Source organism: Lagopus muta, chromosome 1, assembly GCF_023343835.1.
Source record: "Lagopus muta isolate bLagMut1 chromosome 1, bLagMut1 primary, whole genome shotgun sequence".
Lineage (NCBI taxonomy): Eukaryota > Metazoa > Chordata > Aves > Galliformes > Phasianidae > Lagopus > Lagopus muta.
Genome location: NC_064433.1, coordinates 22,364,244 through 22,390,540, shown reverse-complemented (window position 1 = coordinate 22,390,540; position 26,297 = coordinate 22,364,244). Strand labels below are relative to the sequence as shown.

The 26,297-nt window shown below is 39.2% G+C and overlaps 1 protein-coding gene across 10 annotated transcripts in view; it reads right to left on the bottom strand.

Annotated features, from left to right (window-relative positions):
* Window positions 1-1,433: 1,433 nt before the first annotated feature.
* Window positions 1,434-26,297, bottom strand: part of CADPS2 (calcium dependent secretion activator 2) — a 303,802-nt gene continuing 278,938 nt past the window's right edge. For 9 of the 10 annotated variants that reach the window (XM_048934391.1, XM_048934396.1, XM_048934388.1 and 6 more), the window contains 3 exons: window positions 25,724-25,831; window positions 6,427-6,531; window positions 1,434-2,408 (listed from right to left, as the gene is read on the bottom strand). In XM_048934391.1, coding sequence (XP_048790348.1) covers window positions 2,238-2,408; window positions 6,427-6,531; window positions 25,724-25,831 — 384 coding nt within the window. In that variant the 3' untranslated portion in view covers window positions 1,434-2,237. Of the gene's footprint in view, window positions 2,409-2,893; window positions 3,959-6,426; window positions 6,532-25,723; window positions 25,832-26,297 lie in introns of those variants that run through there. The other variant, XM_048934392.1, reaches the window with a different exon arrangement.

Genomic DNA, 26,297 nt, shown 5'->3' with positions numbered 1-26,297 from the left:
TCAGTGTGGCGATGAGTTTTTACAGAGGACAGACTCACTGGGTGCTGCTTCCCACAGTGCTTTTGGCTATCAGGGCTGGCAGATGGGTTCCAGTCCTGGGCTCTGCCAGAGGAGAGCTGAGCCCATTACCTCCCAGGCTGCACTGAGAGCAGCCACTCCTGTCCCTTGGTTCTAGCTCTCACTCCAGATTCTTAGTGACACTGCCAGTGATGCTGCTAGTGACTGTTAATGACTTACTGAGAACAGTGTCCAGTTTTGGCACAGCTTCCTTCCTTCCTGACATCTCAGAGACTTAAAGCAGGGCAGGTGCTTGGGACATTTCACAGATTATTTATTGCCTCCCTGTGTCACTGGCTGCCTGCAGGAGGCTCAGCTCTCAGCACAGAACTGGGTAGATGCCCCTGCCTCAGTCTGGAGGCCTCAGCCCCCATCACAGGGCCAGCATGGTGAGATCTGCCCTCGCATATTCACAGTGGACACTTCCATGGGTGTCAGAAGGGTAATGGTAGGAGAGAGGAGGACACCAGGGACATCTTTGCCAAGGTAAGCTCCCTTTGGCCTTCATCAGGCTGGGAGCCTGTCACTACACTGGGTGTCCTGGCTTCTTCCAAGCCCTGATGTAGGTTGCAGCCAGACAGGCTCTTCCTTCAAATGCTGGCAGCTTTCAGGCACTGACAGCCCTTGGAAGTGGGAGCAGGGAAAGCCTGGAGAAATGCTAGCAAAGTCCAAGCCAGCACACCCACCTAGATGATGGTGAAAATCCTTTGTGCTCCTTGTGCTCTCTCTAGGCCTGAGCTCAGCAAAACTGGTAACATGAACGAAAAGAGATGTAAGGGTCCTGCTCTGCAACAGTCACCTCCCACCCTCCTGTTCCTTGAAACTCACCTTGCAGCCCAGAGAGAGTGGTAGGAGTGGGGCAGGACAACCTCAGCACTTCAAGTCTCAAAGTCCTATAGCCTGTTTTGCAGGGAAACTTCATGCAAGCCTCACAGATCCTCAGAAAGTCCATCAGCAAAGACCCTCTCTTCAAGTGTAACTCCAGGGCTCGATAAAGAGCTCAACATCTCTTCAGGTATAATTTTATTCTGTGTTCTCTTGTATTCTGTCTACACAAACTAGGAATCAGTCATGTTCTCTCTTGAAACAAAACCAAAACCAAACAAACTTGAGTTTTCTACCAGTTGTGAGTTTGGGTTTAGAAAAATTTGAATTCTTTCTATCTCACACTGAAGGCATGGGAAAATGGGCAGCAAGCACTGTCTGTTCATCTATCAGTATGGGTTTTTGTTTGCTTTTCTTCTTTACAGAGCCATTGTGTCCCTGGATATTTGTGCTATATCTGCTAAATAAACCATGTGATAAACCACCCTGTACACAAAATATGATCCTTCAAGAAAGCTCATTCTCTTGAGGAATCCATACGACAATTCAAATGGTTTGAAATATTGAAAACATTTTAATTGTAGAATTCTATACAAACTTGGATAAATACAGAAGTGTTCACGACAAAATGTGTTCTTATTGCCTGAAATTTTTTACAGAAATAGAAACACTGATGGCAAGCTTACTGACATCCAACACGATATCTTTAAACTTGCAAAATGGACAGACACAGCGGCACTCCTAAGTAGTGTGTATGGGTTTGACTGTCCTTGAAGTCCTACCACTTACATACCAACCTTAAGATACAAAGAACCTAAATTAAAATTTTTAATGCACATCACATAATAATGTAAAATAAAGTACACACACACACACAAAGTAAACAAAGCGTCATCCTGAAAAGACACTATTTACTTTTTCCTTTTACCTAGGGCAGACTTATTCTGAGAATGATTTCCTGTATAGTTGTGTTGTAAGTGAGCCACACATTTTGTTTTCTGCACAGGACATCAATATTCGATGGAGATACAAGAACAAATGGCAACGAACAAAAAGGGAGGAAACATAATCACAAGTGGAACTCAAACTCCATGCCAGTGTTCTTGCAGCCCTAAGCAAAGCTATACATTAAAATATGCTACAACCTTTGTTCTCAAAGAGTCCTTGGCACTTTTCCTCTGATAATCTTGCTTTCAGTATTTTAAAAAGTGAGCAAATCACACTTCTGCGCCTATGTCATAAGGCAAAACTATAAACGCGACTACAAGGACGAGTTACCAAAAGAATCCTAAACCGTAGACAACCCCCACCCTCAAACCACCACCCCAGCATCCCAAACACGTGGTGAGACACTATCATCCTTCTTCTTCATCACTGTCTTTCATCGTAATGCCCTGAAGTCCTCCTGCGTCTGTGACTGAGACGGTGGCTTCCTCCACGGTCAGACGGCTGTGGACAGTGTCATAGGTTTTACTGTTCAGCGTTCCTTCCATCACACCTTGCAATCTGAAGTCTCGGTAGGTTTTCTGTGGCAGAAATAAAACATCCTGAATTGGATGAGGAATCTTCTACTGCACACTGGTGAAGCATGCCAGCAGAGTAATGCTGTTCCTCCTACATTTATGGATCTATCGTGTAGAGTTTGCAAAAGATGTGTGTTGTTTTAGCTTCTGCACTACGTGAGGTTTCTATAAGCTTAACTTAAATTAAAAAATTGCAGAATCATAGAATGGCTTGGGTTGGAAGGAACCTTTAAGATGATCAGCTCCACCCTGCTGCTATAGGCAAGGACACCTCCCTCTAGACCATGTTTTATATTAGTTTGAACTCTGTGAAAAGGACAGACTCAAAGTGACTTACTCAACTTGAAAATGCAGCAGCCAGTGACAGTGACTCTGGATCCACAGAAAACAATTCCAGCTACAACAAATCGTCAACATTCTTCAAAGAACTCCGCTATTTGACAAGTTTTGCTTCAGTGCTCAAGCCAATGGTCATCAATATGACAATGTTGTCTTCTTTTTTTTTTTTTTTTAATTCTTGGAAAATGTTTGTCATCTTCTGTCTGTTGAGCGCTATTTTGGGAAACAGAAATCTTTCTTGGGCATCAGTTTCTGCCTACATACTCAAGTCCTCCATGGACACTTTCTACATATTTGTCTATCAATGGTGCTGCCTTTGCTAATGACAACAGCAGAAATACTGCCAATGGGCTCAGAGCATAACATTTTGCAGGCATAACTTTGCATAAAATCATATCAGGGTAAACAAGACCACTTTGTTTCATCCTAAGAACACAAGGAATCCTCAAGCCACACTTGGATGGTAATTTGTTTAGGAGACTGTGTTTTGTACTATGGTTCTATAACTGCATGCAGACCTCTCAGTAACTTCCTTTTGTCTAATTTATACAATAAGAAGCCAATCAAGAAGCTTTCTCACTGCAAACTGCAATGTGAACCTGTCTACAGGTGGTTCTGTCATTTCACAGTAAATGTAGAAGTCTGACTTTCCTCAAACTATAACTCCACTTGCATTTATCTCTACATTTATGCACCAAAGGTAGAGAAATAAATTAAATCTTAGGTTATAATCTATATTCTCTATATTCTAAGATGTGAAAGTTTCTCAGGTGCCTACTGCAATCAATGTTAATTTACATTAATTTACAATGTTAATTTACTCACCTACAGTTTGAAACTTGTCTACATCTTTTTTTTTTTTTTTTTTTTTTTTTTGCCACTTGGCAAAGTTTTGTTTCCTTGGTAAGCAGCCTTCCTATGAACCAGCAGGTATGATATTTTTGTTTGATTATTCAGTGAGTGTTGGGAATAAAATGGTTGTATTTACTGATTCACTGAGCACATGGAGATCCACCTACTCTACCTTCTTATTTTGTTATCAGTAATATGTTTGTAACAACCTTTCCCAAGTTACCCTACAAAGCTTAAGAAGGATAAGCCTTTTACAATATGAGTTCTCAGTGTGTATGGAAGAGACTACAGGGAAAAGAAAATGGAAAACAATTAAGAGCTATCAGGCCAATTCCTCTGCTGGAAGAGGTTGTGCACAACTCCTAGAAAAAAAGAAAGGAGAAAAAAGCTGATCTTGTTTCACTCCATACTTCAAAGAACTGCAAAAGACACCTCTCAAAATGGGTAGCATTCAGCTGGGAGAATTTTTTTTTTCTCTGTCGCTATATCTATGATGATTATTTAAACCTTGTCTGAATCACTGAAACTGAGATTTATTTGACTTTCTCAGGTCAGCTTCAGTGTCAATGGATGCAGCTTATGTTTTGCTCGCACACTTCTGTGAGTACTCTGCCTGGTCTTTTTCAAGTGCCACCATTGCAGTCCCTTTTTGTAACACTGAACATTCAATTTCCTTTTATGCTGTTAACAAGTCCTACAACAATTTCTTTCTGTTTTACAATGTATTCCTCCCATTCTTAGGCCAGCACTCTTGGGTTCAGTCATTGCTCTTCTCTTGACATACTTTTGCAGGATAATAATGTTCACTTACAAGTTTAATTTTTCATTTCTTCCCAACTTCTCTCTTGGTCCTTGACCTTTCTTTAGTCATGTCCTTCTGCATGTGTCTCAGACACCTAAAGATGCCTTTATGCAGCATCCCTCCATCTTGGATCTAATGAGAATGAGCAGTCTTCCTCTGGCCACTCTTAACGATGCCACCACCTTCACTGTGTCCAAACACGGAACAATCACCCACCATTTCTTGACCTTAAGAATGACTTTCTTCTTCTTTTTTTTTTTTTAAATTATTATTTTTAAAAGTTTAAATATTTTCCAGAGCTGCTGAGACAACACAGACTACCAATTTTGCCAAAGGCAAACAGAGTAATGCCTCCATTTGCTCGATGGTTTGGAAGAATGCTGCCTGTCCTGATTGAGGCTGCTCCATTGAAAGCTTCTTATTGTACACTGCTTGTTTCCCAGTGGCCTCTGCACCGGGTTAGTTCTTCCAGTTCTGCTACCTTCCACAGACAGTCAAGGCTTTCTACCTTCCAGTACATTGACCAGAACACCATCTACAAACTAACATCACTTTCTTCAACCTCCTGTATCTGCAGGTAGTGCTATGGAATAAGACACATGGAACATACGTGCAAAGTAAACATGCATAGAGGCACAGAAAGGCTACTGCTGCAGCCACTGTGATCCCACTGCCACTGGATGCATGCTTCATGTGAATGAAGCTAACCTGTGTGCCAGGCACAGAACCAAGGTCAGCTGCCAGTGCTGCTCATTTATCTCTACTTTACAATTAATGACTAATTATTTTCCTTTAAACTCTCAAGTTATATTTTACTGGTGTGCTTGAATCTGCTCATCACACTGGGCACAGCTTGTTTCCTGCCACTTGAAAAGAGCCTTATACCTTTCGTAAAAGCCATTAATTCCAGCCACAAACAGCAAACTGCTTTTGCCACCTTGGCATGCAATAAAATGAAGAGCCAAATCCTATTCCCAGGGATATTGGTCAAAGTCAGAAACAGCAAAGCTGAGCTTGGGTGGCTCAGGGAGGCATAATATTATTAATAATATTAATAATAATTTAATAATTATTAATAATCTTTTCTTCTTCCCCTTTTTCTTCTTCATCATCGCCATCTCCTCCTCCTCCTCCTCCTTCTTTAAAACAAGTGAATAGTGAAAATTCCAGTTGCAATGCTAGTGCTTACAGGTCAAATTTCCCCCAATTTAACAGTCTTGCATGAACTTCACTAGAAAATCATTTGGAGAAATGGAGGTTGTCACTGACAGCAGGCACTTATTGCACATTCACACACATAACAAGGATGTTCAGATTTAAACAAGACAGAACCTCCTAGGAAAAAGTACTGAAATGGCTTTCTCTCTCTTTCCTAAGAGTATTCATTAATATATTTAAAAGTGAGTTACAAAAGAACTTTCTTTTATGGTAAGGTAGCCCGTAATTGCCCACTGCAAACTCTTTTGCACTTCACTCAGAAAAATTTTGCATTGGCCGGTGTAAATGACAAGATTGGACTGGAGGAACTGGTATTTCAACTGATACTGATGCCAGAGCATGAAAGATTAGAAAATGGCATCTAACGTATTGAATATTGTTTTTCATTTGAACCTAGCAATCACATGTGCCTAAGAAAAAGAATGGTTATTTTTTCAGAGTGTGGAAAAAATGGAGAAAAACAGCTTTTGTGATCATTACAGTAAAATAACAAAAAAAGCAACAAAAAAAATCAGTACAAATTAAGAATTCTGGATAGTATTACTGAACAGCTAGCAGAAACCTATTAACATTCACTGGAATTGTCACTGAGGCCAGAATGGTTGAAAATTCTCAGCGCACATAAAAACTAACATTAGAAGTTTTAATAAAATGTTTTTCTCCTCAAATTTGTATCAACTGTGGGGGAAAAAATGGCAAAACTACAAAAATCAATGGCTCTATTTCACAATTTTCAACTTTTTGGGTGACCCAATATATCCTTGCTAATGCCTCACTTCAGTCAGTGTAACTCAAATACATTTCATTTACCTTAACGATCTTGATGAGAGTCTTCAGCTGGTAGATGTGAAGCTGAAGGTCTAATCTATCAGCCAACCACATGCATATGACCTTCATGGAGCCGCTATACCATTGCTGAAAAAGAGGATTAAAAAAAACAAACAAAAACACTAAACAACCCTGAATTATTCATTTAACAGATTTGGTAATGCGAGGTAATGAAACACTTTGAAATGATCACAGATCAGCACTTGAAGTCAACAATCATATAATTTCCCATTAAGAGAATTGCGCAGGTCAGCAAGAAATCAAATAACTTGACCCAGACTGTTCTTTGCATGAATTAGCAACTGCTATTTTATTTTTCAGCTATAATATTTTCAAGAAAAACAGTGTTATGTGCTCAGCTATCTGTCAGTGAGAATGGGCATTAAGTACACACTTATATGAGCTAAATAGCAAGGGAAAAACCGGTAGGTTGACATCCTGGGGAAGATTTTGCTACACTTAGATTTCCTGATACAAACCAGAAAACAGCATCAAACAGAATAATGACTCTGATTTCTTCAACATCTTTTATTATGGAACGTTTTCAGAAATACGGGGAAATTGTATTTATGTGGGGTCAAAACAACACTTCATCCCTCTCAAGATCAGCACATTCTGGTTTTGTTTCATGTTAATCACTGATTATAAAAGCAGCCTACCTTATTTCCTTTTCATATCGAAGGCATGGGCATGTTTTCACTCAAAGCTCCACAAATGGCTGTGGCAAGAATGAGCTCTCTGCTGCTGGTGTCTATGTTACCGCAAAAAAATGCTCAGCTCTAAATAGCTACTATAGAAGTTCTTCCCCATTAACTGGATTACAAGAGATTTTACTAAACTTAGTTGCAGTCATTTGCCTCCCACTCCTGTAAAATACCAACCAGATGTCATTTAGTCAAACTGTAAAAAGAAAGGGATTTTTTTTTTCATTTTAGCAGTGAGATTAGAAGAGTTTGTGTAGTAGCTCGGTTTCTACTCACATTCCCCACAGGGAAGAGGCTTATGTCCTTTTCTAATGTGATTTCCCGTGTCTTTAGAAAAAACATAGGTATGCAAAAAAGAGGAGATTTGACGTTCTAAAACACAGCCTTTTTACAAGGTATGCAAAATAATTAAAAAGAAGGCTCTCACATGTCTCGTTAGCCATTTCTACACTCATGAATAAAATAAAATATGTAAGGAAAACAGGGAGGATAAATCACTTGTACAGGAAGTAACAGAAAATAAAACTAGAATTCTTTAATCAAAAGAAAAGCTGCCTGGGAAAAGTTTTAAATACCGTAAGTACATATAAATACTTTTTCTTTACTGGAAACAAAGTCTCATTTCATCATAGCCGTCAGTTTTAGGGTAAGTTTGAAATAAGAAAGAAGATTTTCATGTAATACTGACTTCTATTTCTATTTAATGTGTTCAAATAAATTTTAATTACCAACCAATGGAAATAAATTATATTTTCTCCAATTTATTTACTGTCATGGCATTGAAGTGAGCAAACACGCCATACACACCTTTAGCATCAGACTGCACGTTTCATAAAAGTGATTTGTTTTAACAAGTAAAATATGGAACCGATATGTATAATATTGGCTTTTAATCCCTGATTGGCATTGTCGTACGATTTGTATTATTTCACTGGTTACATGCATGCTTGTTTTGCTTTCCTTCATATGTACCTGCAAAATATTTTTAACGTGTCAGAGTTGTTAGGAAGTGGCAGCTCTGAGATGACAGGTGTTGTGCGCATACAGATGTCTGGAAAACAATATACAGTTGAGCTGATTCACTCCATGAACTCTATTGATCTAATCAACATGAGAATTTGTATACCAAGCATTCCACCTTTGTCTGCAAAAAGCTGAGGCCCAACTATTATATTATCACTAAGACTCTAGAGTCGTTGATAATAATCAGTGCAGAGAGGATGATTGTAGTAGTAGTGTTTTCTCAGCAATGATATTCTTCTATTAAAAAAAAAAAAAACAAAAAAAAAAAACCAACAAAATAAGAAATCCAATAACAGCTACAGTGTGTTTTGCAGCAAATGAGTGGTGGTAAGCAGAAGAGATGGAAGTTGCTCATACGATCAAACTCCAGGCAGGGCTGAAAATCCCATCACCGGTTGCCCCCACTGACGCATCACTGAGCACAGAGCCAGGCCCCGTTTCCTGGCTAAATGTGTTTTAAAGCCCAGCCAGATAACTTAATTGAGATGGATGCAGTTCAAATTAGACTCTCCATATATATCTGTGATATACTTGTGCCGAGAAGAAAGCTAAGAAACTGGAGGGGAGTAATTTTGCTTCTCAAATTTGTGAGTTAGATAACATAGCACGTTTTCCTGACTACTCTTAGTATATTAAACTGTGAGTAAAAATGGTTAATTCAATGATTGTGAAGTGATACTATGGTATGTTGCTCCTCTGAACACATACACTGCACAGAAAAAAACAAAATAAGAATTGTTAGAAAAATATGCACTCTTATTTTGAAGACTAATTTTAAATAAAAATCCAATCAAGAGTATTTTTTGTGTTCTCCTAGAAAGAGGTACTTGTGGTCAGAATTCCCATTCACTACTGCCTTATACCTCTGAGTGTTGTGCACACAGGCAGACCGAAGCTGCAGGAGCATACATCTGCTGCACTCCCTAAGAAAAGAAGGTAAATATCTCACTGTTACTTCTGTTGGAGTCTGCTAAAACACACAGCACTGGCGATGTCTCTCAGAGGTGGACTCCAAGGGTGTGCATTCTGACAACCTTGAGACAACCTCTGACAACGTCTGAGAGGCAGGGGTGCATCCGTGGAAGTCTATTGCAAACTCACAAGGCTCGGCACTCTGACAATGGACCTTTACTATGCTGTTTTTAAGTAGTAACAATTGAAAAAAATCCTTCCAGATGGTTTTAAGGAAAAAAAAAGTCACTTTTTTGCTAATAGCGATAGCAGTGGAAGGACAGGAGGACGCTGGCAGGTGCCAATGATACAGCACTGGTACCATATTTTTTGCAAAAAGTGTGTGTTATACAATTTTTGCACATTGGCACATAACAGCGGCCAACCACTTTAACAAAAATATGTTTGCCTCCCCGTTCCCCTCCTCCTTTTATTCATAGCTCATCCGGCTCCTGTAAGGGCATGCATTACTCTCTTCATTTTCCTGAGATACCTCTTTTGAAGTAAAAAATAAGAGAAAAGGAAAGGCTAGGGTTGACTCTGTGAGACCCCTGTATTTATTCACACTTATTGTGCATGACTGTAGACTGGTAAATCATATTAGCAGCCCGTCTCCCCATCAAGCTGCTACTTGCTTTCCAGCCCTGGGAAGGTTCAACAAATCAACAGGAGCACGGAAAACAGAACATCAGTCTAATCTAGTGTTTAAGGTGAAGTTTTCAAACCCAATCTAAGAAGATCTTTAGAGCAAGCAACAAGCTGAAGGGCTCAGAAGGTGGTATTGACAATGAAAGAGTGCTGAAATATTGAGAAGCGCAGCACTTGTGCATTTTTAATAACAAGAGGGTCAACAAGGACACAGCTCCCTCAGTGCCAATAGTTGCCACACCAGGGCTATAAACGCTCTCAGTTCATCAGATTTCTTAAACAGTTCATCAGCTTTCTTAAACACCCTAAACCCCCTCGGCGGACCTTTAGTCTTAAATTAACAAACCAAAGCAATGAAAGAGGGTGCAGCTTGAATGGCCAGCATTGATCCCCAACGGGGCTCGGCACGGCTACAGGCACTGAAAAACTCTCCCCATTGTGGGGAGGGATTGACAAACCTCCTGGCCTAAATAGTCCAGCTGAGGCAGGCTGGAGGCACGCAGCTGTAAAGGGCTCCCCGCGCCCCGCTCCCGCGCTCACAATGCGCCGGGCAGGAGCTCTTTGTCCAGCCCAGACTCTGCAATTTTCTAACAAGGATTAAAGTTGTTTCTCGGCAGGGCCGGTGAAAGGCGATTTAGCAACATACCGTGCTTTCTTCAGGCGAGTTAAAGAGAAGTAGTTAAGGAATTTCTTTATACTGTTGACTGGTTGAAACACAAAACAAATATATTCAATATTCACCATCTTTCCGGGTGCCTGAGCTATCACGTCTGCAGAACGCTTCAATTAAATATAACACTTCTCGGCTGAAAGCAAGCACTTCAGATTTATTTTTGAAGTTTGATAAAAAGGTACAGCTGTTTGCCACCTGGAAGGAGGCTCAATACGTACCAACACACAATGCCTCACTCCTCCTAGGCCTGGTATTCCTAGCATCTGATACACAGGACCCCATTCAGCTCCTCTATCTTAGCTGTTCTTGATAAATGGGAACTGTTGAAATGCCTTTTCTGCTGAATATGGCAGGGGAACAGCTTTTCTAGGAACCACATTTTATCTTCCTTCCAAAGCCTTTACCTCATTCTGTTTGGAACTGAGTCGCTGAAGTGACAATGGGATGTTTTTACTTCCTCTGGCTCTACATTTCCTCCAAGGAACAACAACCACGTATTCTTGCTGAAGAGACTGCACTTCAAAGGCAGTACAAGCTACAACACGGAAGATATATTTTAAGCAAGCAAAATTTAAGTGCTTAAACTCCTGTGGCCGTAGTTCTATAGCATTTTTACCAACTTTTTAACAGTTAGTAATAATAGCATATTAAGCAACATCACAACATTTAAAAATTGTAGGAATAGATAACTTATTCCTTTGAAATGCAAACAGCAAAAGTCAGAAACAAGTTCCTAATTTAAGATTCAAAATTTATTTCCCTCTTTGCAAGCTATGAACAATCACACTGATGTCCTTTGTTAAGTGCTAATGCTAATGAGTGAAACCAACTTTATTTATAGTGCCTTTGAAAACACTCCAAGGTTTAGAAGCTACGGCTGTATTTTCAAGTCTATGTATAACCATCATCCACATAACTGAGTATTTTCATCTGAACACTGAAGAGCTCTCAGAGTGTCCCGCAAAAAAACTGGGGAATGGCACATCAGAAGGTGCTCTGCAAAATGGCTGCATCTTCTAAATACATCCAGGAACAACACAATAAGAAATAAAGTCAGAAGTAGGAGCTAACATTCAAAATATCTTTGAATTTATACAGAAATTAAAAATATTTAGTTGTTAAGTAAGAACAACAACAAAGTAATTTTGCACAAGGTGTTACTGCTCTTCCCTCAGGTTTAAGTAGCCTGTTGATTAGAAAGCCTGAGAAACCACAGAAGGCTGAGGCAACTAAAGGTAGACAGACAATAAAAATTACATATTTGCATCTAGAAATTTTGCTTGTACTCTATTCTCACCCCATCGATTCAAATTCTCAGAACAGATGATTTCTGAACTTGTTAAAATAACCTTTTTTTTTCTTCTGGAGAGACCAGACCTTGTTGACTTGATGCAGTACCTTCCCAAAATCCCTTGTGTGTCATCAGTGATAGGACCAGAGGGAATGGTTTCAAGCTACGGCAGGGGAGATTCAGGCTGGACATGAGGAAGTATTACTTTTCAGAAAGGGTGGTCAGGCACTGGAATGGACTGCCCAGGGAGGTGGTGGAATCACCGAGCCTGGGGGTGTTCAAGGAAAGGCTGGATGTTGTGTTGAGGGACATGGTTTAGTGGGAGCTGTTGGGAATAGGTGAACGGTTGGACTGGATGATCTTTTAGGTCTTTTCCAACCTTGGTGATTCTGTGATTTTACTGGGAGGAACAAATTACTTCCCCAATGAATTTTTTTTGCTGGGTTGCACTGGTTGTAAACGTGGCTCAGTCTGTGAGGCACTTTTCAGTTTCATTTCCAACGAGGACTACTGTTTCAGTGATCAGGAAATTGAAAGAACAGAAGTTGGGAAACCCCAGAAAAGAAAAAGGTCTCAGACTAGAGCTTTCCTGCTTTGTTATCAGCTCCGGGTGGCTTCATGGTGCCAGCCCATGCCCTTCAGCAACAGCCCCAGCCCCTCCAGCTCTGTAAGAACGTGACTTCTTACAACACAAAATGTTGAGTTAGGTATAATTCTGAGCATCCTCATAGTTTATGGTACCATCCCCCAAAAAACCTGAAAGCTCAGAATTTTGCCTCTCTGGGAGTCCCATGCAAGATGTTTTTTTTTTTTTTTTTTTTTTTTTTTTTTTTCCCCTCCAGTGTTTCAACATTATTATAATAAATATCGGGAGAAAGCTGACATTACAACTGTGCAGAGTCAGAATTCTATCTCCAGCTCATGAACAATGCTCAAGCACTTCTTCACCTACACTTCTTGTCCATATTATATCCGGGACACATTTGTTTTATTATTTACAGTATTTATAATATTTGTAATTAACACAAATACTGAAACTTAAATGCATTCTTTCATCAAACAATATATCCTCTAATTTGCAGGCATCAAATCCGGAAGGTTTCAGGGCTAATCTTTGCATTTTCTTAGGTGCTCAGAAAGTTCTAGGAGAATAAGACTGCTTTTGGGGATCACCATGTTACTACTTCTACTACTTTTGCAATTCCTATTTTTTTTCCCTCTAGGAATATTCATTAAAAAAAAAAAAAAAAAAAAGAATAAAAATGAGTCTAAGCATGAGTGGAAAACTGGAGTGAACCTTGTTGGAACCATGGCATTAGCGAGCTGCACAAACAAATGAAGCCTTCTCCCTACACTAAAAATCAGATGTTTAAAGACCTGGATCTAAAAACCACAAATGACTAAATCAATATTAAGTTTAACACAAATAAACTATTTATCTACAGTCCCCCATTTCATGTCAATTCCTTCCCATATTTTCATCAAGAAGCTGTCCAAAAGTTCCCTTATGGCCATGTCACTCATTTCTGCCGTCATGGTCTCAAGCCTCCTGTTCCCTCACATGCTCCTTCTTTTCACCAAGCCACTGAAGCACAACTCTTCCTCCCCACCACTATATTAGGGTTCTAATGCTATGTCGCACTTACCAAGCCATCTTCCTGAAAGTGTCTCAAGCTACAAAAGCTTCAATATTTTGCTTCCTCCCATGGGTCTTAAATATTGAGCTGAACTTTGAACATCCAATTTTGGGATATGCAAAAATGTTCACAGACTAGAATTCCAGCTACATGCAATAGGAAAGGAGAAGTGAGAAAGAAACCACATACTGTGATCTATTTCAACCGTATGTCTTGTGATACATTGATCAGGACTGAGATTTCCCTAGTTTGCTGATTTTGAATGTGCACAAAGCACATCATTCCTCTCCTCTCCTCTCCTCTCCTCTCCTCTCCTCTCCTCTCCTCTCCTCTCCTCTCCTCTCCTCTCCTCTCCTCTCCTCTCCTCTCCTCTCCTCTCCTCTCCTCTCCTCTCCTCTCCTCTCCTCTCCTCTCCTCTCCTCTCCTCTCCTCTCCTCTCCTCTCCTCTCCTCTCCTCTCCTCTCCTCCCCTCCACTCCCCTCCCTTCCCCTCCCCTTCCCTCCATCTTATTTTCCTGTAATAGCAAAACATTTCTGATGTACAAAAAGTGTATCTTTCAGGAGGAAAGTAAATTTTTCCTGCTTAAAAAAAGGCTTATAATTAGAAGCTGACTAGTTGCTATGGAATTGCTGCCAATTCACAAATAAATATACGTATTTATTACAAAATATACAGTCCTCAACTCTCCATACATTGCATACAATATTTATTCTACTTTGTAATGCTCCTGACCTTTGCTTTTTTTTTTTTTTTTCTGGCTTCTTCACATATGGTGGATGTGCAGGGAAACTGGAAATTTGCAGAATTAGACATACAGAACTCCCTTCCTTATCTGGACATATGTAATGTCACTGTTCTGATTTTAAACACCAGGCACTAACATAATGCTCGTGACCACAAGAGACTAACAGCACAAACAGTTTGCCCGCTCCGCTCTGGAGATGCAGTCTACTTGTGAACAGTACTTCCATAGGTTATTCTGGTGCTAAAACTCTCTGGAGCAAACTGTTAAGTCTCTCTGCACTGTGTTGTGTTGCACTTTGGGTGTATCTGCAAACATCCTCCAAGGCACAGAATGGGGAACATCACTTGAATGACTTTGAAATGAAAACCAGCTTGGATCCTCAAAATAAACAAATGAACATAGTGTGAAATGACCAAGTTTTTTCATCATTACAATACTAACCTCTTGCTATACAAGCTTTAGTTTTACAAACCATAGGAATGCAAGCAGCTGTGGAAACATAGCATTTAGCTAAATGCACGAGTAGCATTACCAAGGTTGAAGACCCCCGTTCAGTCCACCTGTAAGGCAGGTCACTGAGGCACCATGCCTGCTTCTGCCTGGCCATCCTGGGTTTCTGGAGAAATCCCTGGAGCGAGACCTGTGTGCCAAGCACCAAATGCCAGGTGGACCAACTCTGGACTACCCTCTGTGATACAGCTTTTGGGTACCCCCTTCATGCTAGTAGCTCTTGCCCTGATATCTTCCACATAAACTCCTGCTTCAGGTTAAATACAAGTACGTATTTTAATTAGAGTCTTTAAAATAACAGGGGGTTCCCCTACATGAATATCCACATGCAGCTTATTCCTCCCCACCCCAGCAGCCTTGGCTCATCACTCATTTACCCCGCACAGCACTGCAGCAGCACACAATGGGGTTGGCTGCAGCTGTGAGGCTGGCAGAGAGATGCACGGCAATGCAGCCACTCCTCTGCCGGGCACAAGGCCTGGGAGCACATGGGGCAGTGCCCACACAGAGCACAGCCTCAGCCTGCCTCCTCTGCCTTCCCTCCTACACAGTGTCCTTGGATTGAACAGGTGCCTGCTTTCCTTTCAATCTATCTCTGACTCCATTGCACTTTTTCAGCCACGCAGATTTTACAGTGGGGCTGTATATATATATTTTTTTCTTTTGAGCTGATTTTTCTACTCAATACTTGCGGTGCTTGTCTTGCACACCGTGACTGCTTTTGGTACAATGTAGTTTAAAGGACCGTCAACACCGTGTACGGTAAGAAAACGTGACAAAACACTTGAAAATATTTAAAAGACATGATCTCTGTGTAGCTCAAAACTTCTGCACATGAACATCAGTGTGTAAGCCTCAGCACCCCTCGATAAACCTGGCATGAAGCTCCTTTCACTGATGGCTCACAAACTTTGTCAGCAGATTTGGAGCACTCTGCAGCAGCCTCACCTGGTGCTGGTTTGATTTACAACTTAGCAACCTCTTTCTGTTACATCCAACCGATTTTAATAAAACAAGATTATTCTCATACTTCCTATCACCATCTTTCTTGTCCCGAGGTCAGCAATGCGGCTGTGTGTCTATTTGTGAACACTTCAATAGTGTTTTACTTGATTTTGTTTTTTAAACTAAGCTTAACCCAAATGAAGAACAAGTAAAAATATCAGACTTGCACGCAGGGTTTCAGAAACCTCATGGTTCTCCTGCTGTTTGGATGTGTGTGAATTACAGTACATCAAGAAATCAATATTCCCTAGATGGTGCTTGTGCCTGGCACTTCATGGTGAACAAACATTAGATAAGACAATATAAATGGTACAATCCTTATTGATTTCTCTTGACTGCGTAGAATGTGAAAGCTACTGCCACAGTTAACACTTACTGACAGACTCATCTAAAGTTTCAGTGCTGTTTTATATTTTTATAGTAGGCCATGCTCAATTGATTCCATTAAGTTGCTAGACACATTTCAAGCCGTTGAGATAAGAGAAAAAAAATGCAGTGCCTGGAATGAGATGCTGCTACTTTGTGCCTAGCAGGATAAAAAGGTTAAAGGACTAAATTGTGCCTGGATGTTGGAAGGAGTTCTCTTTTATTTGATAGAATTTGTTATTGTTTTTAGTGAATGGATACTGTGAGTGATGGATAGATGCATTTAACTACATTAAATAAATGTCTGAACAGTACAGACCAAGACGTCTATGGGGAAACTGCACTGCAAGCTCCCAGTGCTAAAGCCTCTCCCGCCAAAACAAGCGAAAAACCTGGGGATTCCACCTCTGTCTATGATACAATTCCCTCAGGAAAAAAAAAAAAGTAGATTGGCTTTAAAATCTTGAATTTGGGATTTTTTATCTTCTTGTCTTCCTGCTTTGAATCAGGATCCACATTTTATATTGCCTTTGTACAGCAATTTACATTTTACCCTTTTTGCAAATAAAAAGTGACCTTCTCATGGAATTCTGGGAAATCAGAGGGTAGGACTGAGTATCAGGATATTGGATTCAGTGTCCTGAAAAACAGTTCTTTCTTTCCCTTTTATACCCTAAAAGCAAGAGCTCTTTTAGTAAGGTATCAGAATATTTATTTCATAGATTCTTACTCTCCTGCTGGGAAGATTTAAATAATATGATTACATTAGTGTGAAAAGGGTGGCAGGCATCTATTCCATGAATACCAAATGCAGACTGAGTTATGGGGTACGCAGTGTCCTAGAGAAAAGCACTTGGCTATTTTTTGAGCTGTTGGACAGGTAACAAGACGGAAACTCAGAAATTACAAACAGAATCAAAACTGAAGAAGCAGGAAAATGAATCCAATCAGAAGCATCACAAACGCAGCCATTGTGTAAAAGTTTCCTCCAGAGAAAACACTCTCGGCTACGCTGTGGAACAGTTTACAAAGTGCTGAATATTCTGATCCTGAAGCAGCAAACTTTGAAGCACATGCCTTGCCTTAAGTGTGTTGTGGTCCTATTGAGCTCAACAGTACTGAGCTTGGCTGTGTTGATAGCAGCATAATCAGCACCCTCCAAGAGCAGGCACTCCTTTTCTCGGCATATCACAGAAAAAAAAGAAAGAAAAAAAGAAAGAAAGAAAGAAAGAAAGAAAGAAAGAAAGAAAGAAAGAAAGAAAGAAAGAAAGAAAGAAAGAAAGAAAGAAAGAAAGAAAGAAAGAAAGAAAGAAAGAAAGAAAGAAAGAAAACTTCTATAATACATGAAATCAGATGGGAATTATATTTTCTCAGCTTTCGAGTGAACCACTTTTTGTTTGCAGAGATTTCTACACTAAAAAAAAACAAAACAAAACAAAAAAAACCCAGATGGATATTCTTGAAATCACCAGAAATAATTTATTGAACTTTAAAAAGACTTTGAAAGTAAATTTGCAAGATGCTCTTTGCATCTTGGAGAAGAAATTCAGATATTTCAGCACGTTAATATAATACTTTTCCAGTCCAAATTTGGTGACACTGCCAACAATTTTCTGTAAAATTCTTTTACTGAAAAAGACGTGACAAACTGTTTTAAAGTGACCAGAATTTCCCTCAGTGAAGCAAAAGCTGCAGAGTGGTTCTCATATCAAGAGATTTCTATTTTCCCTGTAAAATATTAGACATAATTAAAGGTGAGTTAAGACTTTGGTGAAAATCTAAAGACCATCGGAAAATCTGAGCACTGCTCAGCTTTTCAATTGCTTTTCTACTTCTCAGTTCTTTTAAATGGTTTTCTATGGCAGGAACATTTTTCTTAATTAGTCACAGCTAATTAGTGTTCTGGCATAGACAAGTAATCAGAAATGTCAGAGCTGCAAGGCTACATCTCCCTAATCCTTTGATAATAATTTAGCCTCCTGGGAGGGCCTCAAGCTGCGGTAAGTAGTGGCTGACAATAAGGCAAAATTAGGTGGGCAGCAGACCATTAGGATAGAAAAATAAAAAGCACTACCAAATCCTGCTGAGCACCATCAGGCAACTAACTACACTGCCAGATGAGGTGCCTGTTTAAGCCTGTGTTGTTAATTAGCTGATTCTACCAGACCTGCCACATATGTCCAGGTGCATCATGCAAAGATGTGTATTTCTGGGCTTGTGCCAAAGGACAATTTTACACTGTGATCAAATTTCAAGAATCCGAGAAAGAAGGCCACATATTTCTTGAAGATTATTCTGACTTATCAAAGAAATGAGAAGATCAACAAGCTACAATCCATTTTTTGTTGAGTCTCTTAAGTAATTAGGCACGGTCCTCTCATATTTCTCAGTTTAATACAAACACAGCTTATGACTCAAACGTGGTCTTCAACCACTTCCACCTAGTCTTAACTTGCCCAAGTTGCCTTGGCACAGAACCTAGATCAAAAAGTAGAGCGTTTGTCAGATTATACACTTGCAAATAATTACATAATAATGTAAGGTAAGATGACTTATTAAAATTAATGTGACAGGAAGCAATTTGAGAATGGGAAAAAAGTCACCGTTGAAGTTTTTCTGATAGAACATTGTTGAATACTGAATACTGCACTCACGTTGCTTTTGAGGTAGACATGAGCAGCACAAAGAGTTGGTTGTACAGAAAGCTCGCGTGTAAAATGCGTTTCTCTTAGCTGTGCACCACCAGCCCAAGGTTAACTCATGTGCCAGGGAGAAGCAGTTGTACATTTTTAAAACATTGGTAAAAGGTGGGAAGACTTAAACAAATGCAGTTGAGTGCAGCATTTGCTAAAAACGTCCTAGCAGGTATGTTGGCAAAGAAATTAATCTGTTAAGTACTTTATATCTCCATGTAGGCAGAGAATGAAGTAAGTAACACAGTAATCTTTGGAGAATAATTCCTACCTCAAATAACCTCAAGTACATCACCAAACTTAAATAATCCATCCCTTCCTACTAATAGAAAAGGAAAATAGTGGTTGTGATAAGGAAACACTACCAACATTTAGTTCACATTGCTGATGACGTACAAGCTTCTTTAAAAAAAAAAAACATCACTTAAAGTCTGATCTTTTGAAATACAAAAGCCAAAAGCAGCTGTGAAAATCTGGAGTGCTTAAGCATTTATACAGCTAACAAAGATGTTTGGTCTCAGTACTCCAAAGCAAGTTGTATATGATCCTCACCACCAACATCCATGCACTTGCTGTGTGAGGCCACAGATCCCAGAACAGGCACAGATGTGAGTAGCCCCTGTGAGGCCAACAGGACTGTTCAGTCACACCACGCCAGTCTGACACCCACAAGAGACAGGGTTAAGGGGCCGAAGTCAACATTGCTAACAGGTGTCATCACTGACAAGGCAATCAGGAGGCTTGCTTGCCAGCGCTGACCTCTGCAAGGTGAGCTGGGACTGTTAAGTAGGAGAGGAGGAGGCTCAGGAGAGACCTTCTAGCTCTCTATGACTGCCTGTAAGGAGGTTGTGGTGAGGCAAGAGTCGGCCTCTTCTTCCACATAACTAGTGATAGGACTGGAGAGAATGTGCCAGAGGAGATGTAGGTTGGATATTAGGAAAAAATTCATCTCTGAAAGGATGGTCAGGGACTGCAATGGACTGTCCAGGGAGGTGGTGGAGTCACTGTCCCTGGAGGTGTTCAAGAGTTGCTCAGATGTTGTACTGAGGGACATGGTTTAGTGGGAAATATGTGTGGTAGGTGGATGGTTGGACTGGATGATCTTGGAGGTCTCTTCCAACTTTGGTGATTCAGTGATTACTAGATCTATGATTATTAGCATTCTGACTACTTTGCTGTATTTGTGATAAGCTTGCATCAGTGTAAAAACTTTCAAGTTGTATCAGTGGTTGAACACTGATGGGTTTAAATTGTTCTCATAAATAATTCTTTATTCTTAAAGTAGCAATCAATTATTGGATAGAAATATCATCACATATATAGCCAATAAAATTAGAATTGTACATCTGTTTATCCTGTTAAGTTTTTCATTAGAGACTCAACACAAACGCAGTCTATAAAATAAAGTTATTAAAGGCAAATAAAACTATTTTGAAGGGAAAATATTTGAAATTATACTTTTTGTTTGTGTGTGTTCATACAATGTTTGTCATACTTTAGGTGCAAAAAGTAGAAGAAAGTTAGAATCTACCCAAGAAACACTTGAGAACTTTACATTCCTGAAGAAAGAACTCCATCAATGTTTTACGCAGTGTTCTATACAAAGCTACTTTTATAAGCTGAAGCTTGCTAGACAAATTAAGATGTGTTTTTAATTTATAAATATAGTGTCATTTAAAATGCTCAAAAACATGAATTAGTCCCCTTTGAATAATTCAAGTAGAAACATGAATATAAATCTAGGCAGTGATGATAACCTGACATATTTATGGACACAATGTTGCCTCTTTGCAGTCAATGGCTGAACTTCCTCCAATTTTAATAGCGCTGAACCAGACTACATGTGAATTTACAGATGGATATTTTTTACGTCTGACAATTTTGTGATCAGATACAGAGCACTGCTCTGTGATAGGCAGCACAAATGTTCTTACGTCATTGAGGAGGTAGATTATCTTTATAAATAAGAGGGGGCTCATACAAAACAGTAGCATTTTAGATTTATCGTAGGTTTGTGTAATTCTAGTTAAATATTTCATTTTCTCATTCACTAAATATTACTCTAACAGCTTTTTATGAAAATAATTTTTGAACCAGTGTTTGAAAAATGCTAAAAGTGTAACTGTTTCTAAAATATTTTGTTACCAATTATTTGAAAAATAATGCATTGGTCTAATAAAGAAGTTTCAGTGGCTGATGCTTTTATCTTGAATTAAAAGTCTAAATCATTAAATAAACACATAATTTAGTTGCCATGCACTGATTCTCCCTGGGTCACTGCAGCATTAATGTTAGAAAATTTTTGCTTTGAGTTTTTTAGAGACGCAAACTTGCTCCAATGTAAATTCATTGTTTTGGATTGCACTGGCGGCATATGAGATTGGAAGAACTCATATGAATCAATTAAGCCTTCAGGAATCATAGAATCATAGAATTGCTCAGGTTGGAAATGATCATCAAGTCCAAGGGCAACCTAACCATACTACCCTAACTCTAACAACCCTCCACTAAATCATGTCATGAACATGGAACAGACATTTAAGCCAGAAATACTGTAGATCTTCCACAGGTACAACATATTACAAAACCTTGCGAGTGCTCTTTAAGTTCTGCTGTGCTAAAAACAAACAACCAAGCAAAAAAATGCACAACTATAAACTGCTACAGATGATAGGAAAAATATGCCGTAAATTCCTGGGATGGGAAGGAGTTTTGGTAGGTAAAGCTCCCAGCTGATACTAGGAAGAGGACCACTACAGAACAAAAGAAGTCCTACATAAAATGACCAAGCAAATAACTCTTTGTGACTCTAAATCTGGTGACTAAAGATGAGAAGACAATGGCATGCTGACCTGTGAGTGGTGCTACCAGGAGAACCAAGCCATATTGTCCCTGTCTATACCCCTTCTAGAGAAAGTAATAATGAAATGTAACCAGAAGCCAAGTAATTCCCGGGAAAGGGAAAAAAAAAACAAAAAAACACCTTTATTCTGCTGCACAATTAAATCCACTGAAGCACAGAAATGGCTCAAAATTGTGCAGAGAAAATCCTGCAGCCCAGTCTTTCTCGAAAGTTTCCAGAAAAAAAATGGGCATCTCTCTCACAGGTAAAGATTCACTTCACAAGTTAAATTCTGTTCTGAATTTTCATATTTTTCATATTTTCATATTTTTCAAAGCTTGGCAATGCTTTTCTGGGCTTCTCAAGAACCAAATGCACTTTTATTTTTTATTTTGCTAAGCTGGTTTATTTTATAATATTATATATTTTAAGGGGAAAACAGCAGTGATGTATGTAGGTTGCTCTGAAAGTAATGCCTCCTATTTATTTGCATGGAAACAACAGATACAAAGCACAATAACACTACTTGATGGAGCAGATTTTCAGCTACAAAACACTGCTTTTCAACATAGTCATCACCAGTAACCATGCATTTACTCCAGCAATGAATGGAAGCCTGCATGCTTCACTCATAAAAATCTGCACCAGTGGAGGTGGCCCACTGTTTCACAGCTCCTATGATAGCACTCTTGCTAGGAAAATACTGCCCACATAGTCCATCTTTCATTGGCCCAAACAGATGGATGTCAGAAAGCACCAAATCTGGACTATATGGTAGGTCTATTAGAACAGTCCAGCTACATTTGGCCATTTTGCTCCACAGTCTTGAAACTGATACAGGGCCTTGTATTATCATGTCACAAGAGAAAGGTTGTCTTCTCTGGCCTGATTTCACATTAGTCAGTGTAGCGATGTAGCAATCAGAATTGATGGTTTGTCCAGGTTCCTGAAAATCCAGAAGGATTGCCCCTTTCCTATCCCAAAGGTCAGCACACATCACTCACCCCACTGAGGGCTGCATCTTGAACTTCTCCTTTCATGAGAAATTCATGTCACCACTCCATGGACTGCTGTTCTGACTCAGGCTCATAGTGGTGACACCACATCTCACTACTGGTTACGATGCAATCCAGGAAATTGTCAGCTTTGTACTGATTCACGAGCTCCTGACAAACTTGCATACGGTGTTCCTTCTGTTCCTTTATGGGACCCACATCATGCAAAATTTGCAATATTTCAACATTGCCACCATCATTTCCAATGCACTGAAGACAATACTCAGCTCCATCTGCTGTGGATGAGCTGAATCAAGACACTCTTCATTCTGTGGTATAACAGTTACGTGTGGCTGTCCAGACCATGGTTTGTCTTTCATGGCACTGGTGCTGATGCTGAAATGCACCTCCCATCACCTCACTGTGCTCATATCCACTGTTTGGTCTTTACAAACATTCAGCAAGCATCAATAAATGTCAATGGATGCCATGTTTTTCCATGTGGAGGAATTCAATGGCACACTTTTCCCTCACACACGCTTCCATGTCAGACACCATTTGGCAGACTGCCCCTCTGCCGCCATTTGTCAGACACCAACAACACACCATGGGATACTGGTGGGAAGGTTCAACCTCTGCTGCCATACCATCACAATCTGCCTCTGATGTCCTGGGCCAGCATAATAAAATATGAGACATTGCTTTCAGGGCGGCCCTTGTACAATGTCAGTCAGTCAAATGGCTTGAAGTATATTTTCATAAAAATTTGAATTCATTTTGTGTTTCTTACTGAAATATAACTTGGTAAGATTGAATTTATAAAACAGTATCTATGCTTTGTTACACAACTAATTAAAAAAAATCCTCCAAAAATTCATGGGCAAATTCTTGCTCAATTGCAGTGTTATAAATCCCAGAACTAATCTCAAGAAAGGTGAGTTAACACAGTTTACACAGCCATTTGCCTTTGTTTTAAATTTTTGCATGTTATGAGCTTACGTTTTTTTTCCTGTGTTTATCTGATTCTGTCCCATTGATTATATCTCCTAGTGTGCTCTTATGTAAAAATACAAAACTGACATAACTAATAAGATACAGATAAATATTTGATACATAAAATACTCATCATAGTTCAAGAACTATGTATGTCTTCTCTCCTCCCTTTTCAGCACTAACGATTGGCCATGACAGCATATGATGCATACTACTGAATAAACGGGGATAAGAACCGTTTTGTTTTTCAAAATCAAGTGGTCTGTCATGGCTTGCATATGCACAGAAATGAGCATTGGAAAGTTTGACTGTTGAAGCAACACATGGGAGAGGCCCTCTCAGCCCATGTGAACCCCAATAGTACCTTGGGTTACTACATGTTGGCCTAACCCAAATCATGCCAAGAGCTATATGCACGACATAAGAGTATGGATGATCACTTGCTAATTCTCAGGGCTCTTCTCTGGGCCTGTTCAGTTTATATTGTGGACATTGCCTGTGGCTTGGTCCAATTCCATTACGTCAACAAAGTCAATGTGGTCGCTCCTGTAAGTGTTAGACTTGGCCTTAGGCACATAATTTTATTAACATCCAGAAAATTACAACATAAGCAAAAATAACCCCAAAGAAAAACAAAAAAATAGAAACTTGAAAATGAAACATATGCTTGCAGATTCAGTGCAAAAGCAAACTGAAGCAGAAGTTGCTAATATGGTTTTAGTACTTTGTGAAGGTGCCAGCTGGATGGATGATAATTTTTCTACCCCTGCAGGGCATCAAAGCTTTTATAAAATCATTCTTTTCACACATATTAGCACTTAGCTTATTAAAACAGATGATACTTTTTTTTTTTTTTTTCTTTTTTTTCCTTAAAGCTGACTGGAAGTGTCTGGAAATTTAAAATCTGAGAGATAAATCTCATTTTGACCACCCAGTCTAACAAACAACAAACACTGACATGACATACCATGGCTGAGAGTCTATGTTATGGGACCTTCTGTGACTGCCACAACTGCAGTGTCACAGTAAAGGCTGTGAATTGCTGTTATGAAAACATTTGCTGTAACTTGCATAATTAAATGAAACTGCCAGCAAAGCTTTCTAAAATACTTAGAAGACGACACACAAATAAATACATTTCAAAGTGTGTACTATGTTCCAGAATTTGTTTTGCAATGGATTGCACTGCACAGTGTCAAAGATGACTTATTTTGCTGCTTGATTTCCTACATAATAATATCATTGTCAAGTAAATTGATACAAGTTTATAATAAAATAGCTTTCAATTTAATGATATTTTAAATGTATGGCGTTTCGAATTTATTAAAAAGTAGAAGATACAATTTCAGCCACCTACATTCTGCTTCAGGCAAATTAGAAAAGGAGACACTAGACATAAATTAGTGCTCATTAGCAGAAATGTATCTAAGAGTGTTGCAAATGGCCTTTTAGGAGAGCCTTGAAGAAAGAAAATTTTGGTAGAGTAGGTGATCATTCCTAATGCAAAGGGAACACATCAACACTGAGGAATGGCTAGAGGGAAGCTGTAGAAGCTGCTATAGGAGCTGATTTTGTGCAAAAATACAGGCTGGCTAACTATGTGCGAGCCTCAAAGATGAAGAGAATTATGCTGAACTTGCAGAATCTGGATCAAAATTTTGAATAGAAGTTTGACAATTCAGTGAATGGTCAACTTAAAGTTCTTAAGAGTCTTAAAGTAAAAATAACAGTGAAATTTCTAAAAGTTGTTCCACGGAACTGCGTCAAATCCATAGATGCACATGGCATAACTGGCTTCTTTCTGTACATGAACATACAGAAATATATAAAAGCTCTTTATTCAGAGAAATTAACCCTGTGATAGAGTCCACAAATCACACTAATCAAATTCTCTCCATTAACACACTCAAAATCAAAAGATGGAATAAAATTAGACTAATCACATTGGAAAAATGTCTATGTTAGATAGCAATCTTCTACCATTTTTATTTCTGCCTTCTAGCACTTAAAATTTCCATGCATACAGTGTTTAAAGAAAGGCCACCCTTGTTAGCTGAAGACAGTAAATAAAATAAAAAGCAAAGGAAAAAAAACGATCAGCAGGGAAGAACATCTTAATGGCTTGCTGAATATCATCAAAATGCAGCTTATTCCCTCTAGTGTAGTAGTGATACCAGCAAAGCTTGCAAGGGTAGTTACTTACATCAAATAGCTTCTCTATATACATTTCCTCATTGATTTTTTCTCGAAGTATATCCTGGTTCTGTCGAACAAACATGATGTAGGTATCTGCTAAATCCATCCCTGGTTTCTGTGGAAACATAAAACAAAGAGATAGAGTTGTGGGGAAGGGAAAGAGAAAGACCATGCAACAGCTGAGACATAAGAAGTCTTATACTCATATAAGAAGTCTTAAAGTCTCATACTTCGTCTTAATGAAAACTGAGATTATGTTAGAATGTTTCCATATGTATTGACAGCATTTAGTAAATCTGCTATGAATTTTGAGTTAGCAAGTTCAGAAGGGTTCACTTTTTATTACAATTTATGAATGCTTGGAGTCATAAATCTGCTCTGCAGTATGTGATCCAAGAAGGAAGTCTTGGTTCTTGTAACATCAATGGCAAACTAGGACATTTTCCCCTTTGTCTTTAGCAAGGCTACCACAACTACCCCATCTTCATGGTCCAGACCCTGCTACCATCACACTCAGAAAAGGGTTAAAAAATGTCAAGCAGTTCCTTTTTCATTCAGTCAGTTTTGTTGCCATTTGTGTT